Below are 24113 nucleotides of genomic sequence, written 5' to 3' on the forward strand. Positions count from 1 at the left end.
GCATGGGTTTAAATTCCATATTAAGTTGGCAGGATAAGGTTTTAAAAAAATGTAGCAATTGAATCAATAGGCATTCATAATTGTTCATTAAGTATTAAAATTGTTGCTTACTGTGTCGTTTTATATCTATGAAACCAGGGGTATAGCTGACCCGAATTTAGAATATTGTCATGAAAAGAATTCATTTGATCTAATCACCGTTGCTACATTCTTCATTCTAAAATCTCTAAAATAATATTTACAATATTAGGGGCGGATCCAGGAATTTTTGTAGGAGGGGGGGGGGGTCTGCCAGGTTTATTAAATTTGACAGTTGACAATGCATGATGCCATTATCGTCTCCAAATTACGTAGGCATACATACACACTGAGCTTTTTAAAGATAGAATTCCAACACCCCGTTTGACGTCAATTTTATAATGAATTATCATTATTATTATTATTACAGCCCTTTCATATAACATGCTCAGGGGCATTTCACAAAGTGACAATGTAATCATAAATAAACAACAAGATTATGGACATGTTAACGATTGTATACAGAGTCATTTAAAAGCCTGATTAAATAAATGTGTTTTAAGTTGTTTTTTTAAAAGAATATAGAGATGTACAATATCTTAAACTAAATGGTAGTTTTATCCATAAAACAGGTGCTTGATAACTAAAAGAGCGCTGACCATAAACCTGATAGAAAGTGTGCTAAGACGTGCATCTAAAAATGTGCCTTGTCTGAAAGAACTCACATACGGAGCAAAGACTGAAGAAGCTTAACCTTCCAAGTCTAGAATACAGACGGATCAGAGCAGATCTTATTGAGGTATATAAACACACACATGGGTTCTACTCAGTCAACCAGGACTTATTCCAGCTGGACACTTCTGGTGTCACCAGGGGCCACCAATTCAAGCTGTACAGCAAAGATGCAGCCTGAGTCTCCGGCAGAACTTCTTCACATTTAGAGTTGTGGATAGGTGGAACAACCTGCCACCATCAGTGGTTGACTCCCCATCACTACAGTCCTTCAAAAACAGACTTGATTCGCATATGACCGACAGCAAATTTGCTACGAAACTGGAGTAGTGAGCTTGCCACCCACATTATTCCGCCCACATTGATGCAAAGTCACTTGGATAAGTGTAGTCGAAGAAATCGGCTTAAGTTGAACAGTGCTTCAACCAGGAGAAAGTCCCCTAGGCCTACTAGATCCTGAACCTGATATGATATGATATGATATAAGAGACTAGTTGAACAGTTTTGGGCTTCAAAAGTAGTTTATCTGATGTACGCAATGTTCGGTCAGGTGTATAAAGTTCTAAAAGATCTGAGAGGTAAACAGGAGCTAAATTATTTAAACATTTAAAGGTAAGTAATACAATCTTAAAATCAATTCGATATTTAACAGGTAACCAGTGTAAACTCTGTGTAAAACATTGTGATCCAGTTTCATTGATATCATTTGTCTATCATTATCTCGAGCTTTGAATGCCCATCCCATATGATAAAGGATAAAGCACACGTCACACATTTCTCATAAAAAGTGTTGTTTTATAAAATAAATTATGTAGCTGAGCGAACCACCCCACCCCCCTCTCCTCTGGATCCGCTCCTGCATATTAAATTTATCACACATAGTAGTTCTTTCATCACATGTCATTGAGAAATAGTTTCGTTTTCACAGGGAATCTATCTTTATTCGTAATGACTCATTTCCTGTTATTGTAATACAAGTCACCAAAAAAAATTGATTTTTTTAAGTGATATGTTCATCGGATATTTTCCAGTTTTGCATTGTTATTTCTTTTGGATCTTGATAAATAGCGATATTCTTGTTTTTAATTTTAAAACTTAAAAATTTGAAGCCAAAGGCTTTTGTAAAGAGCAACTAAACATTTGTTTTTTAAAAATAAATTGGAAATGCAAATAATATATTCTTTGGCCGGCTCAAAATATTAATACTAAAAAGAAAAAAATAACCTCAACCGCACCTCGTCTAGTGGTATAGTTATGGTCAATAACATTTTATTTTTTCAGGGGAAAAAAATAACATTAAGAGGGTATAAGGCGGGCAATATTAAGGATAATTTTTTGCGATATCAAGTATACGATTGCTTAATCCCGGAAAAAGAAAAGAAACTTCAAGATGAAATGCACAAATTGTATTTTGTTTTATTTCTAGGAGCCTTTAAATAAGTAGTCATAACTGAAAATCATTAACACTACCATCCCCCACTTTAGGGGCAGACTGGGGGCTACAGGACCCTGTGTATGGCCCTGTGAGTGGTTCATATACTGCATCGGGCTTTCGGTGGGGGTCTCTTGAAGAAATGACTGTAAATGTTGCTTTCCAGATTATATCCTGATGTGCCTAGTTTATGCAAATATTAAACGTGCATTATGCAAGAGCTAAATCTGCCTATTGCAGGCCTTTCTTTAGGCCTAAAATGTTATCTAATTCATTAATTAACCTATCCAGACCATAATCAACTCTAGATGGCATCGCTAGCCTGCGATCTTAAGTGGATTATAAGCCGATTTACTGCACAACTTTCCTTCACGATTTAACGATTAAATGGATAATCGAGACTATGCTGTTTATCGTACTGACTTTAGTAATGATGATCAAGGCTAGCCGGAAATTTCAACCTCTTAGTTCTTGGTTCATAGTGGATCAATTTGAATGAAATTTTCAACAAATTGCCTTTACATTATCTTGTTTTAAACTATTATAGTGAGAACTTCCTCGTTATCGAATCTCCCATAATGTATGTTTAAGCGCGTGACAATCTTTACAATCTATTATTCATCAAAAACGACGTAAATTATTCAAGACTAAAAAAAAGCAAAAGGGCCCTCAAATTATGGAAGAACATTTATTTCTTTAGGGGATCCTTGCCTACCATATTAAGGCTCACAGTGGGGGATGGGATTGTTTTTAGCAAAGTTTTCCGACAGATTTTTCCTTTCGCCAGACTTTGACAGGAATGCCAATTTACTGTTCTATTTTAAATGTTCTGCAATGGTGGAATTCGTATTGTCTGTCTATGTGAGTTGGCTATAGAAATATAATATTCTTATATAGTATTCCCAAACCCTTCTTTACAAACCGACAATTACTCATTTACTCGTGTTCTAAAAATAAAAACCACATGTTAACAAATAATCTATTAATATTAGTATAATAAAATTCGAATTACTCAGTAACTTCCGATATAATAAGAGCTTGTCTATGATGAATAACGGTAACGGAAACAACGAAGATTTACCGGTAAGAGAGACCAATTCACATCATACAAATTCAATCAACCAACTTGCCTGTATTACAGAATATATAGAAGAAACATATCCTAATACATCAATATGATGCCTTATTACAATCCATTTCCATTTCAAAACGTAAGTCTGTTTTTGTTTCATGTCACTTAAAATTAGAAGGGAAAGACTGGTTCCATTCAGTGTTGTTTTCAAGACAAAACCAGTGCCCAGAATGCGTTTTATTTAAATAAATGCCTAAATTTAAAGTAAAGAGAACACTGAAACACCCTACTCTATAAAATATTTCTATTGAGTTGAGCAGGATATATAAGCTAATATAAAGGAGATTTTGTAAATCAAGTTTAATTTGAAAATTAAACTTTTCACTTTTGATAAAAGCTGAAAACTGGACAGGTGACGTCAAAGGCTCATAATGCACCGCTTAACGAACAATTAATTAAAGGACGTAGTGTGGCTCTATTTTTTGGAACTTTGAAATAGACAAAAATGGTTCTAATAGCACATATTAATGTAATATGAATGTACGTAAAGAGAGTTATATTCAATTTTTTGAAAAAAAATATTATAATTTCTAATCAATTATGTTCGATAAAATACCTGAACAGTTTAAATTGAACGGCAGTCATTTACGCAAGCTTAGTGCAGTGCATTCTACACGTTTTTTAAATTATTATTTTTTCGTTTGGGAATCAGCCTTCACTAATTACTCCACATTGTGTTGTAGGATATGATTTTATTTGTTCATTACAAAATTGCACCTGAAACCTTAGGATACACGACTCGTGTACTGAATATAAAATGTTAATTGTGTCTTAAATGTTGGATATTAGGATCCTATAGTTTCAAGGCAAATATATTTCGAATAATAGGCCTAAAAATATACAAGGTTGTATTATAAATATAGATAGATGTACATATACCTGATAACATTTTAAATGCATTTGGTAGGATATATAATAATAGCTTGTAACAACATTGATTTATTGTTTCTTAACGTTCCCCAGAAAAGCGGATGCCCCAGAAAAGTAGAGTTCTAGGAAACCATATAGGTCACGGTCATACAGCAGGTCGGGTCATAAAATATTTAGCGGGGAGAGATGCATTGAGTGCACACACATATCGATATCGCCATGACACGGACCCGAAGCCAGTCTGCTGGCTGCGGAGGGGCAGTAAAATTTTCTGCTCTGGTTATGCTCTGCCCAGAAAATCGTTCTCTATAGCGAACTGTGAACAAACCTACAAGACAACACGATAGTCAGTACATCTATATGGAAGATAGATGTCAGAGCATAACCAATAATATATGTAATGTTTAATAACGTCAATACTCCAATTGATGATCCCTGACAATTTATAGGGGGTGACCCCCCCCCCCCTTGCCCCCGGTTAGCTGTATATTCAAAATCTGAATAGTGTCCATTATGTTGTATATTAAACGAAGACGGGCCTAATTGAATCAATAATATTTGTATGTCTCGATCGGGACTCAGCTAAAATAAAAGTAGTCTGCTTAATGGCTGTTGGCTAATGTCAAATAATGTAAAAAGAACAGGCGCTGAAGAAAATGGGAATACCCAAGACCCCCACCATAAGAATATGTCGTGCATAAACACGACCTATATATTATATTATAACCCGTCATGTAAATAACATCATTATATTACATAGCCACCAAACTGATCACTATCAAGCTAGGTTGATATTGCATTTTATATTCAGAATATTAAATTCAATACATAGGCCCCACTTCCGTAATTTGACAAGTATAGGCATATTATTAGTCTTGCATATTATAAATAGTCAAGGGCTTATACAATGTCTTCTTTACATTCATTTGAGGGGTTTATTGATAAGCTCGGTCTAAAAAAAGACACTTTTCGCTGAATGAGTCAATTTCGGAGAAACCGAAACTAAAACTAGATCAGGGTATTGTCTGAGCTGTGATTCAAGTAATCCACCCATACCTGTAGATTACGTTATTAATCAACAGTTGAAATCGTGGAAGAATAAAACCGAAGGTTAGTTACTACGTTTTTTTAGATAATACTTGATTACGTTATTGTACGTTATTTTGAAATTACGCATTTTGATAATTAAATTGCATCTGTATGTTTTTGTCCACAAGCAACTGGTTAATGGAAATGAAATGAAACGAAGTGGGATTTATCTGGAATTTCTGCACCACCTGGGCTAATGAAGACTGGCATACGTCGTGAAGTGTATTAGTGTACTGTTAGGAACATTTTGCCCCGGCAGCTGTGTTTCCGTCTAGGTTTCTTATATTATACATACTAGCGAACGTGAACAAGGGACCTCGGAGTCAATTTTATCCCATCCGAACGACTAGACGCTGCTCAATGCTCCGTTCAGCGGCACTGACAAGGGGAAATAACGCTGAAAAATCTTGATAAAATTTCTCGGCCAACATACGCGGATCTAACCCGGGACTGCATTGGTTAGTAACTCCGCGCCTTACTCTCCGAGACACCATATTATGGCCCCACCGGTTAATAGAAATGAAATGAGGTTTTCTGAACGACGCGGCCTAAAGAAGGTTTGCATACGTCATGCAGTGTGCCATGAGGGTAACTCCGCTTACTCCTCATGGAATTGTAACTGTCCATGAGTGGTTCTATTATGTGCCCGCCAACACACGTCCTATCCAAACGAATGTTCCTTACCAGGTCTAGTACCACTGGCAGGGGGAAACAACGATGAACATTCTCGGGCAACACTGCGAACGAACCCTGGACCTCGGGGTTAGTAAGAGAGCGTCACCGCGGCTTTCATCGGTTAATAATATAATATTGTGAACGGTGTGAACTGAAATAACCAGAGTTTCTCCAACTCCTGCTTGGTCGTATTAGACTTAATGCTGCGGGAGTCAACCAATAATATGCTGCAATTATTGTCCCATTTGATATATGAATACTTTGACTGAGTTCGATGATTAACATTCCCTGCTTAGCTAAGCCGAAATAAGCAATTTCATTGATCGATGCTTTGGCACACGATGATTCTAATTGATTGAGAGTGGTAAATTTTGGTGTATAGATTTATTACATCAACACCATGACTAAATTCGATGGAAAATTATCAACTAAAGTAGCGATAATCGCTATGATTGCGCAGGACTTTGGAACACAATAACCCTGCTTTTAAACTATGGAAGACCAAACAGCTCTTTATTTAATGTTCTTAGTTTAATGCATAGCACTTAATTCCTTACTTTCAAATACCCTTATAGAGAAATACCTCCACCACCCCACCACCCTCTGGTACCGCCATCAAATAGCCCCCCCCCCCCTCCTCGCGAACAAATATCCCCGCCGGTCAAATAGTCCAAATACCCACCAGGACAGATCCCTTCATCGACACTGTTTAATGATTTAATTTTAAAACGGAGAAGCGAGGCTAAGACTCGAGTGGCCAGTACGGTGAGTACGATCTATGCACAGATCCTGTCAAAACTACAACTATTGATAACGTCGCTCAAAATAAAGTAATTTGAATGAAATTTTCTATTTTTAAAATATTATATCGCGGAGAAAAGGTTTACACCGCGGAGAAAAGTTTTCTCCAGTGGAAATAATGCTCCTTTGATAATTATGTACACTTTCTGACATGAAACCTTGTAACGGGGGTGTTACGCCTTTTAAATCTCACCATACTGATCTGTGGGCTATATTTTTATTTTTTACCCGCTTAACGTTATCCACATGAACGTAACTTATGTTTACATGTTTACATAAAACCGGATATTCACCAGCACAATTTAATATATAGACCCTTGAAGCAGATAAAATGGGACTGCTGTGTCTTAAGTTAACATACAAAGCCAGAACCGTGATAATGATATAACTATATCGATGCACAATAATAAAACCTTGAAAACTACTATGGCCTTTTAGTGCCATACCTTGATTTATACATTTTTCTTGAAATTTACCACATATGAGAAATCGCAGTGAATCCGAAAAACATTTCCACTGGAGAAAACTTTTCTGCGCGGTGTAAACCTTTTCTACGCGATATAAACCTTTTCTCCGTGGTGTAAACCTTTTCTCCGTGTAAACCTTTGCTCCGCGGTGTAAACATTTTCACCGAGGTGTAAACCTTTCCTCCGCTGTAAAGATACCAAAAAACAAACAACGACTATACTATATTTAATTTAAAGAGTCATTATCAGCGAATAAATAAAATAAAAAATATGAAAAGTTCAAGTTCTTTATCTATTTTAATAGATGTAAAATACTGAATCAATGGACACCAAACTCTACCTTCTGTCCTTGTTAATTTCATCAGTTTCAATCGGCAAGAACTCGAATTTTTAAAGCTATTATTAACATCTGACGATGATCTGATTGTGTGATGCGCACCTTTTGTATTGAATTAATATGTATTATGAAAGTCACGATATCAAACTATTTCGATTTTGAAATATTAAAAGACATTTAAAACAAAATTGACACATTGGTTTATTCAACCCACTATAGAAATATCTTAATGATTTATTGGCGTGATTCATGTAATAACATGAACACATTTTCAAATTTGAATCGGATCCTGTTTTATCATTTTTTTTCTATGAATTAAAAGAATGCATGAATGGATATCGCACATCTCAATTAATAAAATATGACTTGGTTACATTATTTGGTTTATTTAATGGTTTCATCTAACTCCAGGATATCCGCCAGACAGGCATTAGCATCAATAAAAATTTAATTAAGTTTCAAACGAAAATATACAATTTGTCGAAATAATAATATTTAATAACTTTAAATAAGAAGGATTATTTTCATTCCACACCAGTTTGTGGTAGCACGAAACAATAATATAAGAAATAAAAATTATAATGTATGGTGATATGAGAAGCATTACAGAGTTATGCTATGGGACAAGAACAGGGCCTTTAGTTTTTTTACATTTAGACCAGTAAATCTATGGAACAGACCCACTAGGACCTGGAATAAATTTGCAGAAAGCTGGATTCAACTGTTTTTGTATCTAGGGTACTTGCTTATCAAAAAACCAAAAATCTTCCAAAATCGGATTTGCGGGTCTATGCGAAAATCGATAATCAATCCAAGATGGCGGACGACGACGTGAAATGGCTTAAAATGCTAAATATCTCGGAAAGGAAGCGTTTTAGACCATATAAATGTACTATGAGTTAATATAAAAGTGATACCACTGAATCAGATGATGGGGTCAAATTGTTGCTATGACGTCATAGTGGCGTCATAACGCAATATCGAGTCAGAAAAGGAAGTAATTAAATATAAAGTGACGTCATAACGCAATTTCGAGTCAGAAAATAAACAAATTGAATAGAAATGGATTTTAATAAATTAAAGTAAGAATAAATGGAGGTACTATCACACTTTATATATTAAGTGTCTTATTTAAATCATACCGGTCTTCCTTAGCCCAGTCGTAGAAAAACAGTAGGAGGTTAAACCCCATTTCATTTATTTAAATTATACACTATGGAATGTCAGGTAGTGCATCATTATCCTCTCCATCTGCATTAATATCGGGTTTAATGCTATTATCACAACTGTCCGTTTGACACGAACCACATGCGCTAGTGCAGGAGAGTCCGTATCGTCGTCACCCACATCTCATACTGGCACAGTGTGTGATGCAGTTACAGTGAACTATTCTCAATAATTCGTCAGGTGCATGAAGTTGATCAGTCATGATTGGTAAAAGTACGAGTTTATCATTAGACATGTTCCATCCCCAATCAGTCACCACCATATCACCAGATACAGCCTTCCAAGTCATTATTTGGTGATATGTTCTCAAGCTGTGAAATATCGTCGCAGACGCAGTCGGGGGCAACCGTTCAGGCGTGACAACGTTTTTCGACGAGAAGACCTTGCTTGTCAGCTGATTATGGCGTAATTTCGCTAAACTTTCTTCTTTGCTGTTGAATAACGTGAGCATTGCTTCACAGTCAGCTTTCGAAATTTCCTCCACATTCTTGCCACTAGTAGTGAACAAATCCGCAGATTTTCCTAGTTTAGTGGATTTCATAAGTTTGGAGAACGCCGTCGACTTCCCAATTCCGAAAATCCTTGATGTTGTGTCACACCCTGTAAAAGCGTGTAGAAACAGTAGTCGCTTACAAACACGTTCTCCCAGGATTTGTCTTACCAATGCTATATCATAAACCTTAATGTTTTTTGCTTCTTTGTCCGTCCGAAAGTATAGTTTTTCTGACTCTACTGGGTCTTTTAAGTGGTACAACAGTAGAACTAGGAGATCAGTGTCCTCACCAATCACAGTTGTGGAATGTATCAGCGCCGTGTTCACTGCCTCCAGTACAATGTCTAGGTCTGCATCTCCATTAGCATGGACAACTTGCCCTCCAGCTTTCTTAATCTCTGTTCCTAAAATCGTAATGAAGAACTGTTTGTTGGACGAATTAGACAGAAATTCTTCCTTTTTTCCGTGAAATATGCTATCGATAGTAAAGTGTACTTTATTAGCTTTACAGGGATGCCGCCGTTCTTGTGTACAATATTTGGTCGTTGGTCCACTGACGTAGCCATCAAAGACGATCGTTGTTTTATCTAGACCATACTTATCCAAGAGTTTCACATACGACTTTATTATTGAACCATAAGAACTATCTGGTGTCCATTTGATACGGTGCAGTAATGAACCACCGTCCATAACATACCAGTCAGTGCTTGGTATATAATCTAAAATGGCTTTGTTGTCTTCAACTTCTTCATTGTGAATAGACTTTGCGAGGGCTTGCAACAGTGCTGGTTTGTCGGGCGCCCTCATCACGTTTTTCTTTCAAACAAAGAAGTAGGGAACGGACAAAGTTCGTACTCCATGGCACCACTAAGTGACACTTCACCAGTCTGCGATACTACAAGAAGGCGTTGGAATAATGCAATTGGATTAATAGATCTATCTTCGTCTATTTTCAAGCTGGCAGTAGAAGCCATTGTAACGGCACGATCTTTACGCTTGAATGAGTAAGAGAAGACTTGTTGTCCTACCATTTTTTCCATAATTCTCCTGCCCACTTCTTTAAACTCAGTAACGTTCACTTTTGGATTGGCTTCCAAACCAGAGATGATATTCCTCAAAGAGGGATATGTGATCAAAGGCGGATAGTCGTTGAAGGTGGTGGTCGTTTTAATTATAAATATCGCGCGGTATGTGTGTAATAACATGTATTGTAATATATAGTGTTGTTGGTCGAGAGAAAGGGGGAGAAATGGGATTTAAAGTCCATTCGACACAAACTAGGTCATTTCAAGACGAACATAATATGATTCAATTTTATTTCAATAATAGGTCCACAGGCAACCCTACTCCTTGTCATGTACAAGCGGGGAATGAAAAATGTTGTTAATCAACAAATCAGTTTTCTTCAAAATCGTATGACGTAAAATATTTAATGTAGAGGGTTGTGCATGACTAAAAATCACCAAATCGACATTTTAATTATCACACAAAGATACACTGTTAAAATTATTATACAGTATTATGTATTTTTACCCTTTTTTAACTGGCAGAAATATTGCCATCATTATAACTGTATTTTAACATTTCATGTTATTTCACAATCTGTAATGTAACTTTACCTCTAGTTATTATACATCCAAGGTAAATTTACATATCTGTAAATGGAGTACATGTAAACTTATCTTGATGTTAATTTACATAAATTTGTACAATAACATTTAATACAAAAGAATATTGTGTATTTTGACAGAGTTTATGTATTAATACCTCATAACTATTGTAGAATTATATATTATGTAATTTGCCAAGGTAACATTACTAAAAGGAATGTGTTTGTCCCCGCTTGGCTAATTAGTCCTAGGTTCTATCCTGGCGAACACAGGAAGTTTTGCGGAACTTTCAGCCGAGCACGTAACACAACATTCGATATTGTAAAGAAATTGTGTGAGTTAGTTGTATTTTACGTCCGCTTCCACCGAGGTGATATCGCAAACAATAAAGAAATTAAATGAAATTGGCTTTAATGTGCTACTGTTCTGCTCCTTACAATGGAAGAGTAGGTGGCATGACACCGTCCAAGCAAAATGTCCCATACAACTCAATGTATTGCATATGCATGTCTTTATCAGCCAGTTCGGTGCATTCGGATTTTGAATAACCTATTTCTCTAAAATGGACTAAAGTGACTGACAGAACAGTCAATATTTTGCACAAAATTCGATATGTGGTCAAAGGGGGAATAATCGATGTGACCACTATTTGACAGTAAATTTACAATTTTCTGTAAAAATAATATTTCAAAAGGCATTTCTGTTAATATACAGCTCATATAATGTAAACTAACATATGGTTGTATTACTACATTAAATTTGATGTAATTTTACATAAGCCTTGTATTCATATGCATCGACATCGTTTTAAATGTAAGCTAACAAACCATGTGATTTGACAAATCCTGCACTGTATTTTTACTACTGTAAATATACATATAATTTTAACAGTGTATAGTGTGCTTTATAACTTCCCCGTTTCTTTTCAATAACCATAAAGTGAGGCATATTATGAGTGCATACAAGAAAATTTGTTTTCTCCGAAAATTCTAATTTTAGCCAATCCCTTAATCGGGTCGTGCGCTTACTAAACAATGTAAATTGATATGAATGATAATCTGCTATTAATGTTTTGCGCGTTTGGCATTACTATTGAGGCGATGGGATATAAATAGACTATGAATACTATATATACACGCGTAGCCTATATTTTTGTAATAACCAAAACCCCCGTATTCACTTTTAAAAAAAAAAAATATATAAACAAAAGAAAATTGCTTATATATTTGGGTGAGTTTTATACATTGGTCCATTTTACTCCAGAGCTTTCGGATGAAGTGAGCTATTGAAATGTTTACTAATTTTCAATCTTGTGAAACTGTGTTTTCATTGGGGTTGAACAGTTTTCAGTTTGAAATACATATTTTAAGAATTAAAATAGACACACTATTTTCAAACAAGATTGTTTTTTAATGACTCTTCATTCATGTTTGAAATATGGCCAGAATGTTCGTTTATATGTCAAAAGCGCGTATTCATAACATTAACAACTTCAGGTGAGTTTTGACATCCTAGGATATAGCCAACTTTTAATTACAGGATATTTTTATTATTACAGTTTTTTCCTGGAAACATGCAAGGGAATACTGAATACCATGGCCGTCAACGACTGCGTCCTTGGCTGATATCAAAAGTTGACAGTCAGAAGTTTCCAGGATTGATGTGGGTTAATAAATCAGAGGGAATGTTCCGGGTACCATGGAAACATGGCGGGAAACAAGATTGGTCAGAACAGAACTCTTTAATTTTCAAGGTAACGCCCTTCATCGTATACTCAATTTCAAAATAAACTTTTGTTAAAATGTGTTTGGTGGGGGGGGGGGGGGGTATAGCAGTTTATGTGGATATCACTATCCGTCTTTTGGTACCTTCACACTCTCGTGTAATAATATTTTGCCACCGCCTTGCCTGTTCAACGTAGAATATTGCAATAGCAAATTACTTGTTTTGAAATAGATAGATCTCTGGGTGCAGACTGTTGTTTCAATTGAATGTTACAATAGTGAAGCGAGGTAACCCACAGAATTTCAATTATTTCCGATATTTAAAGTAAGAGATATTGTACTTCAGTTTTTTGTGAAGGAAAGTTATCCGACCTAGCCAACCGTAATCCTTGATCTTCAATGATTGTCATTCTTGATTGACAATCGCCAGTCCGAAGGGGGTAAGAATTGTTAGTCCTCTAGTCTGACAGCCCATATCTTCTGCGAAAAAAATGAAAGGATTTACATCTTTGTTGTATTTGTCCACGTTTCTATTAAAGGAATGGGCTATGCATACCGGTAGACACCAAGCAGGCGTTGACAAAGATGATTGGCCTGTATGGAAAACTAGATTTCGATGTGCTTTAAACAAATTACCGGATATCGAGGAAGTCAAACAGTTAAGTCAGTTAGATGGAGAAGAACCCTACAGAGTTTACAGATTTCTACAAACAACTAAAAGTAGTAAGTATTTATAGCGGCCGTAGTGATAAAATCGTAGACTATGTTACTAATCCTGGTAACGGAGCCAAAATTTAATTAAATAGAATCCCCTCTGATTGTTTATTTTGTCTTATAGTCCTGTTAATATTACACCGGAAAAGCCAAGAAAACACCACTATCACTGGAAAACAAAGCTGGATATAGGTTAACATGTCAATTCTCATAATGTATAAACATTTTTCATAAAAAGAAAAAAATATTAATCTTGTAGAGTGTATTCCAGACCGAACCAATGGTAAAACGCCTTGTATAAAGAGAGAACCAAGCTATCAAAGAATTCCAGAGGGACCAATCAATCTATCTATGTCAAAGGTAGGTTTTCCTCACCTTCATTATAATGTATATCATCAAGGTTGTAGAATAATTAGGCATATCTCCTTCCCCCCTTAACACTAATTCAATTACTGCACTATCCAAATTTTACTATCTAGTTAAAACTGTTAGATATGAACAAATTTTGACTTTGTCATTGTCACTCAACACTATTATATTAAGGAAATCATTAAACGTCAGGTCGTCCATTTATATCTCAAAAATCAAAAATATAGTATATTAAAACTTGTCTAAAATGCATAAAGATAGCGTTATATGAAATCAACAGAATCCAACTTTAAAGGGTCCTAACTTAATTTAGAATTGGTCTATTTGAACGATTTTTATTTAAAATGTTCTTTTTAATAAAAGTTTTTTTTATTGTGTATTGTAATAAACTCTGTATTAAATTTTCCCTTTATTAGGCTGCCCCATGCAACCCAAATTTTCCCTACTGAAAGTTAACTCGACACGGCGAATGTGCACGCCTCAGTGGCTTGTCTCGAAATGATTTCTGGCTAGTCGCGCGGTGGATAACACTCAGCACAAGAGTCTATGAGTCTATAAATAGCCATCGCACGTGAAATTCTCTACACATCTATCAACTATTACAGCCGTAAAACAATCTATTGTTGACGATTCTGAATAGCAGTAATATTTAGCTTTTTGGTTATTACAGCAGATTTAGAAATTACGTTCGTTTTATTTTTTAAACTGCTTTATCATTAACTATTCCGTTAGGAGCGACATCTTTTGGCTTAGTACAAATAATATCTCTGAAACACTCGGATTAGGCAAGAACATGATACTAGCAGTAGTTTCATTTTACTTTTAAAAGGTTCTTAAAATAATTGTTGAGTTGCCTAACGTGCGTGTTTCTAATTTCAATTTCTTGTTCCAGCTTTCTGTTATGTTTCGTAAAAAGTAATCTTGATTATTCCGGCCTGTCAATCAGACGGAGAATGGTCGGTAGACTGGTTAAGCGAGACTTATTTTTACTCAGAATTGCCCGGATGTTATGGACGACGCTCGGAACCATTTTCAGTCTACTATATATTGATGGTTAAAGGGTCATAGCTTATGAAGTACAACATGACCGTTTATTAAGTGACTATAAATGTGCTAAACTGATTTAAAGATGGGTTCCCGCGTACAAAATGGGTGATTTAATGGTATATATGGAGTAAAAACATATTCAAACTAATTAATTTGTCATAATTTTGCTTCAAATCCTTCTCAAACATTGTAATTGCGAAGGAATGTCCTGCTATAAAAATTCGATCAAACCAGGTCATTTTACGTCACGGAACTTACCTCGCTTAGAAGTCAGAGGAGAATTCATTGCATACATAAGACGATGTTGTCTTTAATCGCTTACTATTTATTACAAATATCGAATCCTAATTAAATTCTCGGATTATACACTAACCGCGTCTTTTTCCGTCATTTTTATCTCAGAAAGTGTTGTACGTCTAACTCTTCATAAAATTTATCAACTTGTACATCACGCGCTCAATGTTCGCGTGTGACCTTTGACATCACGCATGCAGAAATTCCTAATCGTCGGGCTGTTGATTAGGGGAACCCTTACATTTTTGTCCTGTATACGCTCCATGAGTGTTTTTCGGGGAATCCAGTATTTTTCTAGTAAGATTGGATATCTCTACTTTCCATATACATGTATACCAAAATTACCATACTTTTATTGGAAATAACCACCCGATAAATAGTTTTCTGGGAACCCATCTTTAAGGCTTGATATATATAATATATATATTGTCGAGATATTTGGAGATATATTTATTTATGGTGGCGCGCCCTACCTTTATGCTGGTATATTGGGGCTTTAACGGGAAAACATAACAGAAGTCTAATAAAACTTTCCATATTTGAATTATAGAAAATGAGGACTGAAAAGGGATATTTTGATGTTAGTTTAGAAAATTAAGATAACAAAATATAGGTTACAAAGTAGCTTGGTTGGGATACCAATCAAACAGTCGCATGTTTTTCAGGAGTTTTATTATAGCGTCCTGTGACTTTGAATAGTCATGCTTCTGTTTTTGTTTTCAGTATAATCCATCGTGTATACCAGAAACTGTGAGAGATATAAACTTTACCGATCAAGGTAATATTGATATGAAATAATTCTGATTTAGTAATTTTTTATACGAGAACATTGAAATGTATAGTAACGTGGATTTTATGCACCGGTCAAAAAATTCCTGTGGGTGCTTTTTAGTTATTATCCGTTCTATGACCAATTTAAACATTAGCGAACCAAGGAATTCTTTTTTTTTTCTCTTTTTTTTAAAGCAATTTATGAGTTAATACTCTTCATAACCCAGTAATAGACTAATTATCGATTTCTGACAATTTCAAACAAAGTATGCCCATTTGTTAGGATTTTTCACATTTTTATTTATGTTTGTTATTTTGGCATTTTGCAGAAGAAATTAAAGTGCCTATTGCCTTGACATCAGATCTTGGTGATATAGATGTATGTCAGCTTGTTGGTAGTTCACGTCAGAGATCTAGTGTGCTCCCACAGACTGTTAGTCAAGAAGAGGATATGGACACGACAGGTAAACAATCTAATTCAAGTCAGGTGTTTTATTCGTTCCGTTTATTAGGAAAGTTACACCCGTTCCAAATATAATTTTATCACAGAGATTATTGCTACGATAGATGAATAATGAAGGTTTCAACAAACGGAAGTGACGAACGCAAAAGGAAAACACGAGTTAATCTTCTATATAACTGACTGAAGTGACGAGTGATAACAGATACACGGGCGAATTTCTTCTAACTAATAATTTCTTCGAAGACCAAATACTGTTCTGCTCCGACTGGGCTAATGAAGACAGGCATACGCCATATTATGTACAGTGTACTGTGAGGGAAATTTTGCCTGGACAGAGGCGCTACAGCCTACTCTTATATCGGATTCCAGCCGTCAATGATCTTTTACGTGCTCCTCGATTTTTCGTCCCATCAGAACGACTAGACAGCTGTCCTTGTCAGTCACTCCGTCCTGTACCAATGACAACGGGAACCACACTGGAAATCCCGAGATCGAACCAGCGTCTTACTCACTTAGCCACGATGGCTCCGCGCGTACGCGATTGGCTAACTAAGGTCCCGGGTTCGATTACAGTGTTCGATTCCGGTGGACAAGAATCTATACAGCATGGTTCCCTCTGGGCAGGTCGGGGTGTCTAGTCATTCGAATGGGAAGAAAAACGGAGGTACCGTGTACACATTGGCACGCACGTCAAAGAACCATTTTGACGTAAAAGCAGCGCAATTGTACGAGCAAATGTTCCTTATACCCCGATCAGACAGGGGTGGCGTCCTTACTACGCTGCTAAGGCGACGGAAAATGGTCTTGGAGCGCGTCAAGATCGCCATAAGCGTGGTAAAAGCGTGGTGGGAACGCCAGATATCGTGCTGTGGTCTCCGTGGTCACTATATAATAATCGCCGAGTGACGACGTTTATTTTGAGCATGTTCAAAACAAACGCGGGGTTCTGCGATCTGACCAGGAGAGTTGTGCAAACACGGCTTTTTTTCAAGTTTGTAATTTTTTGGGACGTTTTCTCGCGTTGTGTTAACGTTTGCCGGCGAACTTGCGCATTTTCTGGTCGCCGGTCGGTCGCAGCAGTGCAATAAGGACGCCACCCGGGTCTGACGGGGGCATTACAGCACAGATCATTGCGTATGTCCGTCTACATTATCCTGGTTGGTGCAAAAAAGAAGGGCGTTAAACCCACATTTTCATTTATTTCATGTCCCTTCGTCTCTATTACATATTTTATATATTTCGGGTAATTCTTTTTGTAAAGACTGTCTGTTTATACAATATATGAATCTCAAAGAGCATATACCATACATTAGTATGTTATTCAGATGGTAGGTTGATGATTGATGAGAAACCATATCCAACAGATATTACAACAGGTGCCCCAAGAGGTCAACGAATATACAACTTACCACCAAAAATAAACATACAGCAGATACGAGAACCACAAGGTAAATGATTTAAATATATATTTAGTATAATATAAATACTTAGATTGGTATGTGTTTTTAAAGAATTGTCATATAGACCACGCAGGCTTGTGTGGTCGTCTGGTATAGCGACGTAGGACGGTTACCGAGACTCGAGATGTTTCAACTTTAAACCACCACATCAATTTAACTTCCTTTCGTTTAGAACGCCATTAAAAGTGATAATATTTATTTTTACGTTATCGTTGATATCTGTGTCTGAGGGCCCCCGTCTAATATCAACTTTCACCATGATTATTAGACACAAAAACAACACAATAATTTTTGATATCAAACTCCACACGGATATTTAATAAGGAAATTAATATTCTATTTTATTAAATATTTGATTTATTATGTGTATAATATAGCGACAGTGAAACGTAAAAGTAAAATGTAACTGGTCAATACTCGCTGTCCCGAGAAAAATTCTCCCCAATCCTCTTTCCGTCTGTCAAAAACTACCACATGTCAGTTTCAATATGTCATGAATACTATGTTTAAACGTTAAATGTCATTCCCATTCTTTCATTTACAGACCACGAAATCTTGGTAAGGATACAGTTTCGTCAAAAAGTAGTTGCCCAGTATCATGTTACAAACCCACATGGACTTCGTCTTTATTATGGACAAGGGCCCAGTGCCTTTGTTGATCCAAATCAGGTAGGTATCTAATAAGTTCTATTAATTTTCGAAGATCTGAAGGCAATTGTTATTTGATGGTTTTTAAGTGTAATATATCATTTGAAGTATTCAGAGAAAACTATCCGTTATATTATACCCCATAGTTGATGTCGTCCGTCGGTCCTGCGTCGGTTGATAATCACTTGTAACGATTCTACAGCTTGAAGTTCTCTGTATTGTTTTCAAATTTACAGCAATTGCTCATTTGTTCATTTGCGAACATTCTACAGCTCAGAGTGTTCCGTGGGGTTATTTAACGGATTACTTTCAAACTTATAAAAGCACGCGAGCGCAATACAGGGCACCATTCTTGAATTATTTTATTTAGAACTTGGAGGGATTGTTCATAAGGGAATATGCAAGAATCCTATGGAATTTCGAACGCGTTTTTGTAGACTTATCTTTCTGGGCACGTTTTAACATTTTAAGCTTTCGAACACGATATAGGATCCAGGACAAACTTCTTAATGAATTTATTAAAAACTTGATTATAATGACTGTTCGTTACTAAGGAGACACCCTATCAAGTTCAGTTTATGGTAGTTTAAAAGAATATAATTGAATGAATGAGCCAAATGAAAAACAAAAAAATTGCATCTTAAATTTCGAATAGTTATCTTTCTATTCACATTTTAACTTTACATCGTGGGACAAAGTTCAATGTGGCGTTTTCATTATAAACGTGTCCTGTGTTTCAGAGCAGCTGCTTGTGGGCCTAACTAGGAGATCACAAGACCTTGTTTACATGTATATCCCGAAGACTGGGAAATTTAAGTTAAGGACGGGTTGGGTTAGGGTCTATATTATAGCACATCTTCCGAAAGCTGAAAATAATCGAGTTATATTGTATTCAGGGCCCGGCAGAGTGGGGGAGGGGTCAATAATTTGGCTGCAAGTACTGCCTTCTCCAGGTTATCACATGCAAGTAACTATCAGTTAGATACAATGGCGTAACTGAAAGAGGTCTGATTTTAACATAGAAGTGATCTATAGGGAGACTCTTTTTGAAAGAGCCGATAAATGCTGACTTTAAGCCAGAATTGGAGCATATTGAATTATTATCTAATCGCTCGGTTGTGTAATTTTATTTTAAGTACGAACGTAGACTTTCACAAGAAGAAAAATCCTGTTATGCTCTTTACTGATCCCTGGGTTAAGTGACGACACCCATACGGACAAGCGAATTATTGAAATAAAACTGAACAATATGTTAGTCCCGCAATATGTCGAGTGAATGTTAAACCCCATTTCTCGGTACGCTTATGGAAACTTTAAATTCATCGCCGAGTTAATAATTTATTAACCAGAAACACCCTTCAGCTTGCAGGGCCTATAGGCGGTCCCTGAAGTCCTAGAATGATAGCCCCCCCCCCCCCTATTTTCTTGTCTTGACGAGGTTTGGGTGAGCTCTTTGTTTTACTAGAATTTGTATATATCTTACAGATGTATGGTTCAGGTTTAGCTCAACCAATCGAATTTCCATTGTGTGAACTAACCGACAATCCCGAGCAGCGGCGATATACCGAAAAATTACTGAGCTGTCTAGATAGGGGACTCACACTGGAATGTAGAGACGGCGATATCTATGCAATTAGAAAATGCAGGTAATGGAATTACTTAATCGTACCATACTGTCCGATCATGTCGGTGGACAACCCGAATGTACACAGCTTTCAGTAATGGGTAAAAATTTAGTACCAACAGTATATAAGTAAGAATGCGGAAGGGTTTCGATATCTTTTGTGGTCAAGAATACCGAAAGCTCTCAATAGCCATGTTAACCAAACCTTCTCAGCCGCGATAGTACACAAAATACCGGACGGTTCTGCAACAATAACGACAGTATATGATTTCGATTCCAATAGATGGGAAACGGTTTTGGTGCAACTGATACAGGACTGCCGAACGGCTCTGTTGCAAAAACGACAAATTGTTCCAACTAATCCAACGGTTTTGACAACTGATATTAAGATTTAGGCGTTTAGAATGCTAAACGGTATCGATATGACAAAGTCATCTGTATTGAAATCGGTGGTAAGCTGGACGCACTGGGCGGTGTAATATCGGATTTAATGTTGCCATCATTATAAATACATTCATTCCCACATTAAATACATTTCTTGGTATGCTCAGAAAGCGAGCTGAAATATTTTTCTGTAATCTTGATTCCATTCCTCCATCATGTTAAAGATACATTATGGGAGATTCGGTAACGAGTTGGCAGTTATCACTACTTACTGGCAATTCAAAAGTACTTGGGTAAAAGTCAAAGCTGAAAAGAGAAATAATGGATTTAGTAATCAATACCATAACCAGATTCTTAAAGATACATTATGGGAGATCCGGTAACGAGTTGGCAGTTCTCACTATAATAGTTAAAAACTAGATAATGTAAAGGCAATTTGGTGAAAATTTCATTCAAATTGATCCACTATGAACCGAGAACTAAGCGACTGAAATTCCCATAAGCCTCGGTCATCATTACTAAAGTCAGTACGATAAACAGCATAGTCTCGATTATCCACTTAATCGTTTAATCGAGAAGGAAAGTTATGCAGTAAATCGGCCTACAATCCACTAAAGATCGCAGGCTAGCACTGCCATCTAGAGTTGATTATGGCCTGGATAGGTTAATTAATGTCTAATTAATAATTTAGATAACATTTCGGGCCTAAAGAAAGACCTGAAATAGGCAGATTTAGCTCTTGCATAATGTATGTTTAACTGTGAAAGCTGCATGGTATGGATATCAATTATACTGTCATTTAGTTGTGGCGGGCGTTTCTTTAATGCTTCACTATATATTTCAGAGTTGTGGTGTTCGTGGCTAGTCCCGATAGTAACAGACCAATAAAAATAAACCGAGATTCGTCTAGCTGTAAAATATTCGATTACGCACAATTCAAAAAAGCTTTAGAAAACTATGCTGGGGGACAAGGTTCAAAACCCTCCGCCCAAATTCTACTTGGTTTTGGGCAAAATTGGACTAATTCATTAGAACCCTACCAAAACCTTCTTATATCCGCAACAATTTATCACCCCAAAGCCATCTACGACTTGTCTAAGGTAAATACATCTTTTTTCAAATTCTCATTATTTACTGCCTTTAAATTTTTATTGGCTGAATATCTTAAAAATAAGTTTATCGATTTAATTGAATTAATGTTGATTTATGTTGCGAGGGGGGTATCTGTTTACCTTATTCAAAACTGCATTTTTTAAATCTAAAATCAAAGAGGTTTAGAACCTTTAACGCTTGTGGCCCTCTAGAGACCAAAACAATTTCTCCGATTTAGAGGAAACTTGGAAAGTGTGTTAAGGACCAAAATATCTTGGATGAATTCGATTGTGGTGTCCATCGTACCCTCCGTTACGCAACTATGTACCCTTATCCGAAAATCCTGTTATGGCGATAGAAGCTACAGTTTTTAACGGATATATTTCAATGTGAAGCATTGGGTTTATGATGGGACGAACACTATCTTCTGTGATTTTCCGTTCTGTAGTTATCGCTTCATTGAGAGGCCGAACCATGTCGATCTTTCACGTTTTTCGTCCGTCTATTCCAAAATGTGGGCGTTTTACATAACATAATCGGGCACCTTCCATTTAAAAATGAGTGTGGCGGGTGCCAGTGCCAGTGCCAGCGCAAGTCTTAAGCTTGCGGTTCATAAATATATAATCTAAGTTATATTTATAGCACGGCTTTCAGGAGTTAACAGGTTTAACCAGAGGGCGAGGGGTTAAACCTGTTAACGAATGAAGCGTACTATAAATCACTTTCAACATGCTTATTGTTATTGCACAGAAAACCCAACCCACATCTCTATATGATTTCTACCAAAACTAGTGTAAACTAGCAAAAATGTGCAATAACATTGAACATGTCTAGTTATTGCACGGTTACCCTTCACCCGATCTACTAGAGGGAAAACAATCTGCTTATTCAACGAAAAATGAAGATTTCCCATCCATGTTAAAACAGAATAAATTGCAGTGTACATTAGATATACGTGGCTAAATACGTGTTAACAAATCGATTTGGGCATATTATACTGGATATTTTATTAGAAAACTTGACTAACCATGTTTATATTTACAGATTGCAGGCAGAGAGCTATTATCACCTCCATTGCAAATATCTGATTCTGATGAAGTGGACCGCTACATCAAGATATATAAAGATATTTCTAAAACAATCCAAGACTGAAACTTGTTTATCTACATACTGTCACTGTATCAATATTCATTTAGTCTGTGCTAATTTGGACTTTATATATTTGCATACTTCGGGGGGGGGGGGGGGTTACAAGTGCAATGAATAAAACACAACGGGATGTTTCTTGCAGACAAGTTTGTAGTTGTTATTGGGAATTATTCGTTTTAATAAGCTTCATAAAATATTGCTTATGATTATAATTGATGTACACATAATTTTACAGAAATGTAATATTTTTCAGAATTATATTTACCAATAGTGTTTTCATAATGTTCTTTATTGGATATATTTCACTAAACTATAACACATACTTATGGAAGAACAATTACTGATTTATTTAGGCGACGTTTCGAAGAGTTTCGAAGAGTATTCTCTCGACGTTTTCAAGCAAGTACGTTGAGAGAATACTCTTCGAAACGTCACCTAAATAAATCAGTAATTGTTCTTCCATAAGTATGTGTTATAGTTTATTGCTCTATCCAGTTACTAAATGCCCCTTAAAGATCGATATATTTCACAATAACGGTTTATTGATGGGGTTTTAATTTATCAACTATTTTGTTGTAAATATATTTCATTTTGATTCATCAATTAAATAATACATACAGTTTCAGAATTTTGAGTGACCATCTTTATTTATATAAAATTGACTGTTTCATGTCTAAAGGATCATCACTCGATTTTAGAATAAATTTGTTTTCCTCCGAAGTATTTTTAAAAATGTATATGTGGAGTATGAAATTTTATGTACAATTTAAGTGTTATTTGCCGTTAAAGAGCACTATTAATATCATTATTACATAATTTCATTTTTTAAGCCTATTTTTATTGCTCTATCCAATTACTAAATGCTTCTTAAAGATCTATATATTTTACAATAACGGTTTATTGATGGAGTTTTAATTTATCAACTATTTTGTTGTAAATATATTTCATTTTGATTCATAAATTAAATAATACATACTGTTTCAGAATTTTGAGTGACCATCTTTATTTATATAAAATTGACTGGTTCATGGCTAAAGGGTCATCACTCGATTTCGTAATAAATTTGTTTTCCTCCAAAGTATTTTTAAAAACATATAATATGTTATTATGTGGAGTATGAAATTTTATTTACAACTTGTGTGTTATTTGTCGTTAAAGAGCACTATTAATATCATTATCATTATTACATAATTTCATTTTTTAAGCCTACATTAAAGCAAGAAACCGCTTTAGTAGGTTTTTTTTCACACCCGGAAAAAAGATTATACATTTTTGTTATTTATTACCAAGACCACCATATACCTATTATGCCATATAATCAGACCAAATCTTTATGTACATTTTGACATGTATTCTTGCATTATTGAAAGTTAAATATCTCTGATGTAGTTTATGTTTCGTTTGACATTTAATCTTTTTTTTAACATTTTAAATCGAAATGTTTTTAAAAATATCAATTTCATTTATAGTAATAATGTAATTGTGACATAC

At 35.7% G+C, this 24113-nt stretch overlaps 2 protein-coding genes across 6 annotated transcripts in view; one reads left to right on the forward strand and one right to left on the reverse strand.

Moving 5' to 3' along the window:
- Window positions 1-20936, reverse strand: part of LOC126814524 (probable tubulin polyglutamylase TTLL9) — a 45353-nt gene extending 24417 nt beyond the window's left edge. The window contains exon 1 of the mRNA XM_050539708.2: window positions 20654-20936. Within this exon, the coding sequence (XP_050395665.1) occupies window positions 20654-20725 (72 nt within the window). The 5' untranslated portion in view covers window positions 20726-20936. The remainder of the gene's footprint in view (window positions 1-20653) is intronic.
- On the forward strand, window positions 1230-22714 carry LOC126814523 (interferon regulatory factor 4). 5 transcript variants are annotated; one of them, XM_050539705.2, is made up of 11 exons: window positions 1230-1362; window positions 12442-12636; window positions 13147-13330; window positions 13581-13681; window positions 15755-15809; window positions 16132-16266; window positions 17579-17713; window positions 18270-18394; window positions 19859-20019; window positions 21226-21481; window positions 22518-22714. In XM_050539705.2, the coding sequence occupies exons 2-11, from the start codon at window positions 12457-12459 to the stop codon at window positions 22623-22625; spliced, it is 1440 nt and encodes a 479-aa protein (XP_050395662.1). In that variant the 5' UTR covers window positions 1230-1362; window positions 12442-12456; the 3' UTR covers window positions 22626-22714. The 5 variants fall into 5 exon arrangements, with proteins under 5 accessions (XP_050395662.1, XP_050395660.1, XP_050395658.1 ...); XM_050539703.2 differs by lacking the exon at window positions 1230-1362 and adding an exon at window positions 3249-3393 and having other exon boundaries at window positions 13593-13681; XM_050539701.2 differs by lacking the exon at window positions 1230-1362 and adding an exon at window positions 3250-3393.
- The last annotated feature ends 1399 nt before the right edge of the window (window positions 22715-24113 follow it).

The sequence above is a fragment of the Patella vulgata genome, chromosome 3 (assembly GCF_932274485.2).
Source record: "Patella vulgata chromosome 3, xgPatVulg1.2, whole genome shotgun sequence".
Taxonomy (NCBI): Eukaryota; Metazoa; Mollusca; class Gastropoda; family Patellidae; genus Patella; species Patella vulgata.

Excerpts from the sequence above, each read along its gene's own strand:
- LOC126814523 (XM_050539701.2), top strand. The coding sequence starts at position 3,358 with ATGATGCCTTATTACAATCCATTTCCATTTCAAAAC. Across the intron at positions 12,637-13,146 it reads AGAACTCTTTAATTTTCAAG|GAATGGGCTATGCATACCGG; the intron begins GTAACGCCCTTC and ends TTTCTATTAAAG. Across the intron at positions 15,810-16,131 it reads TATAAACTTTACCGATCAAG|AAGAAATTAAAGTGCCTATT; the intron begins GTAATATTGATA and ends GGCATTTTGCAG.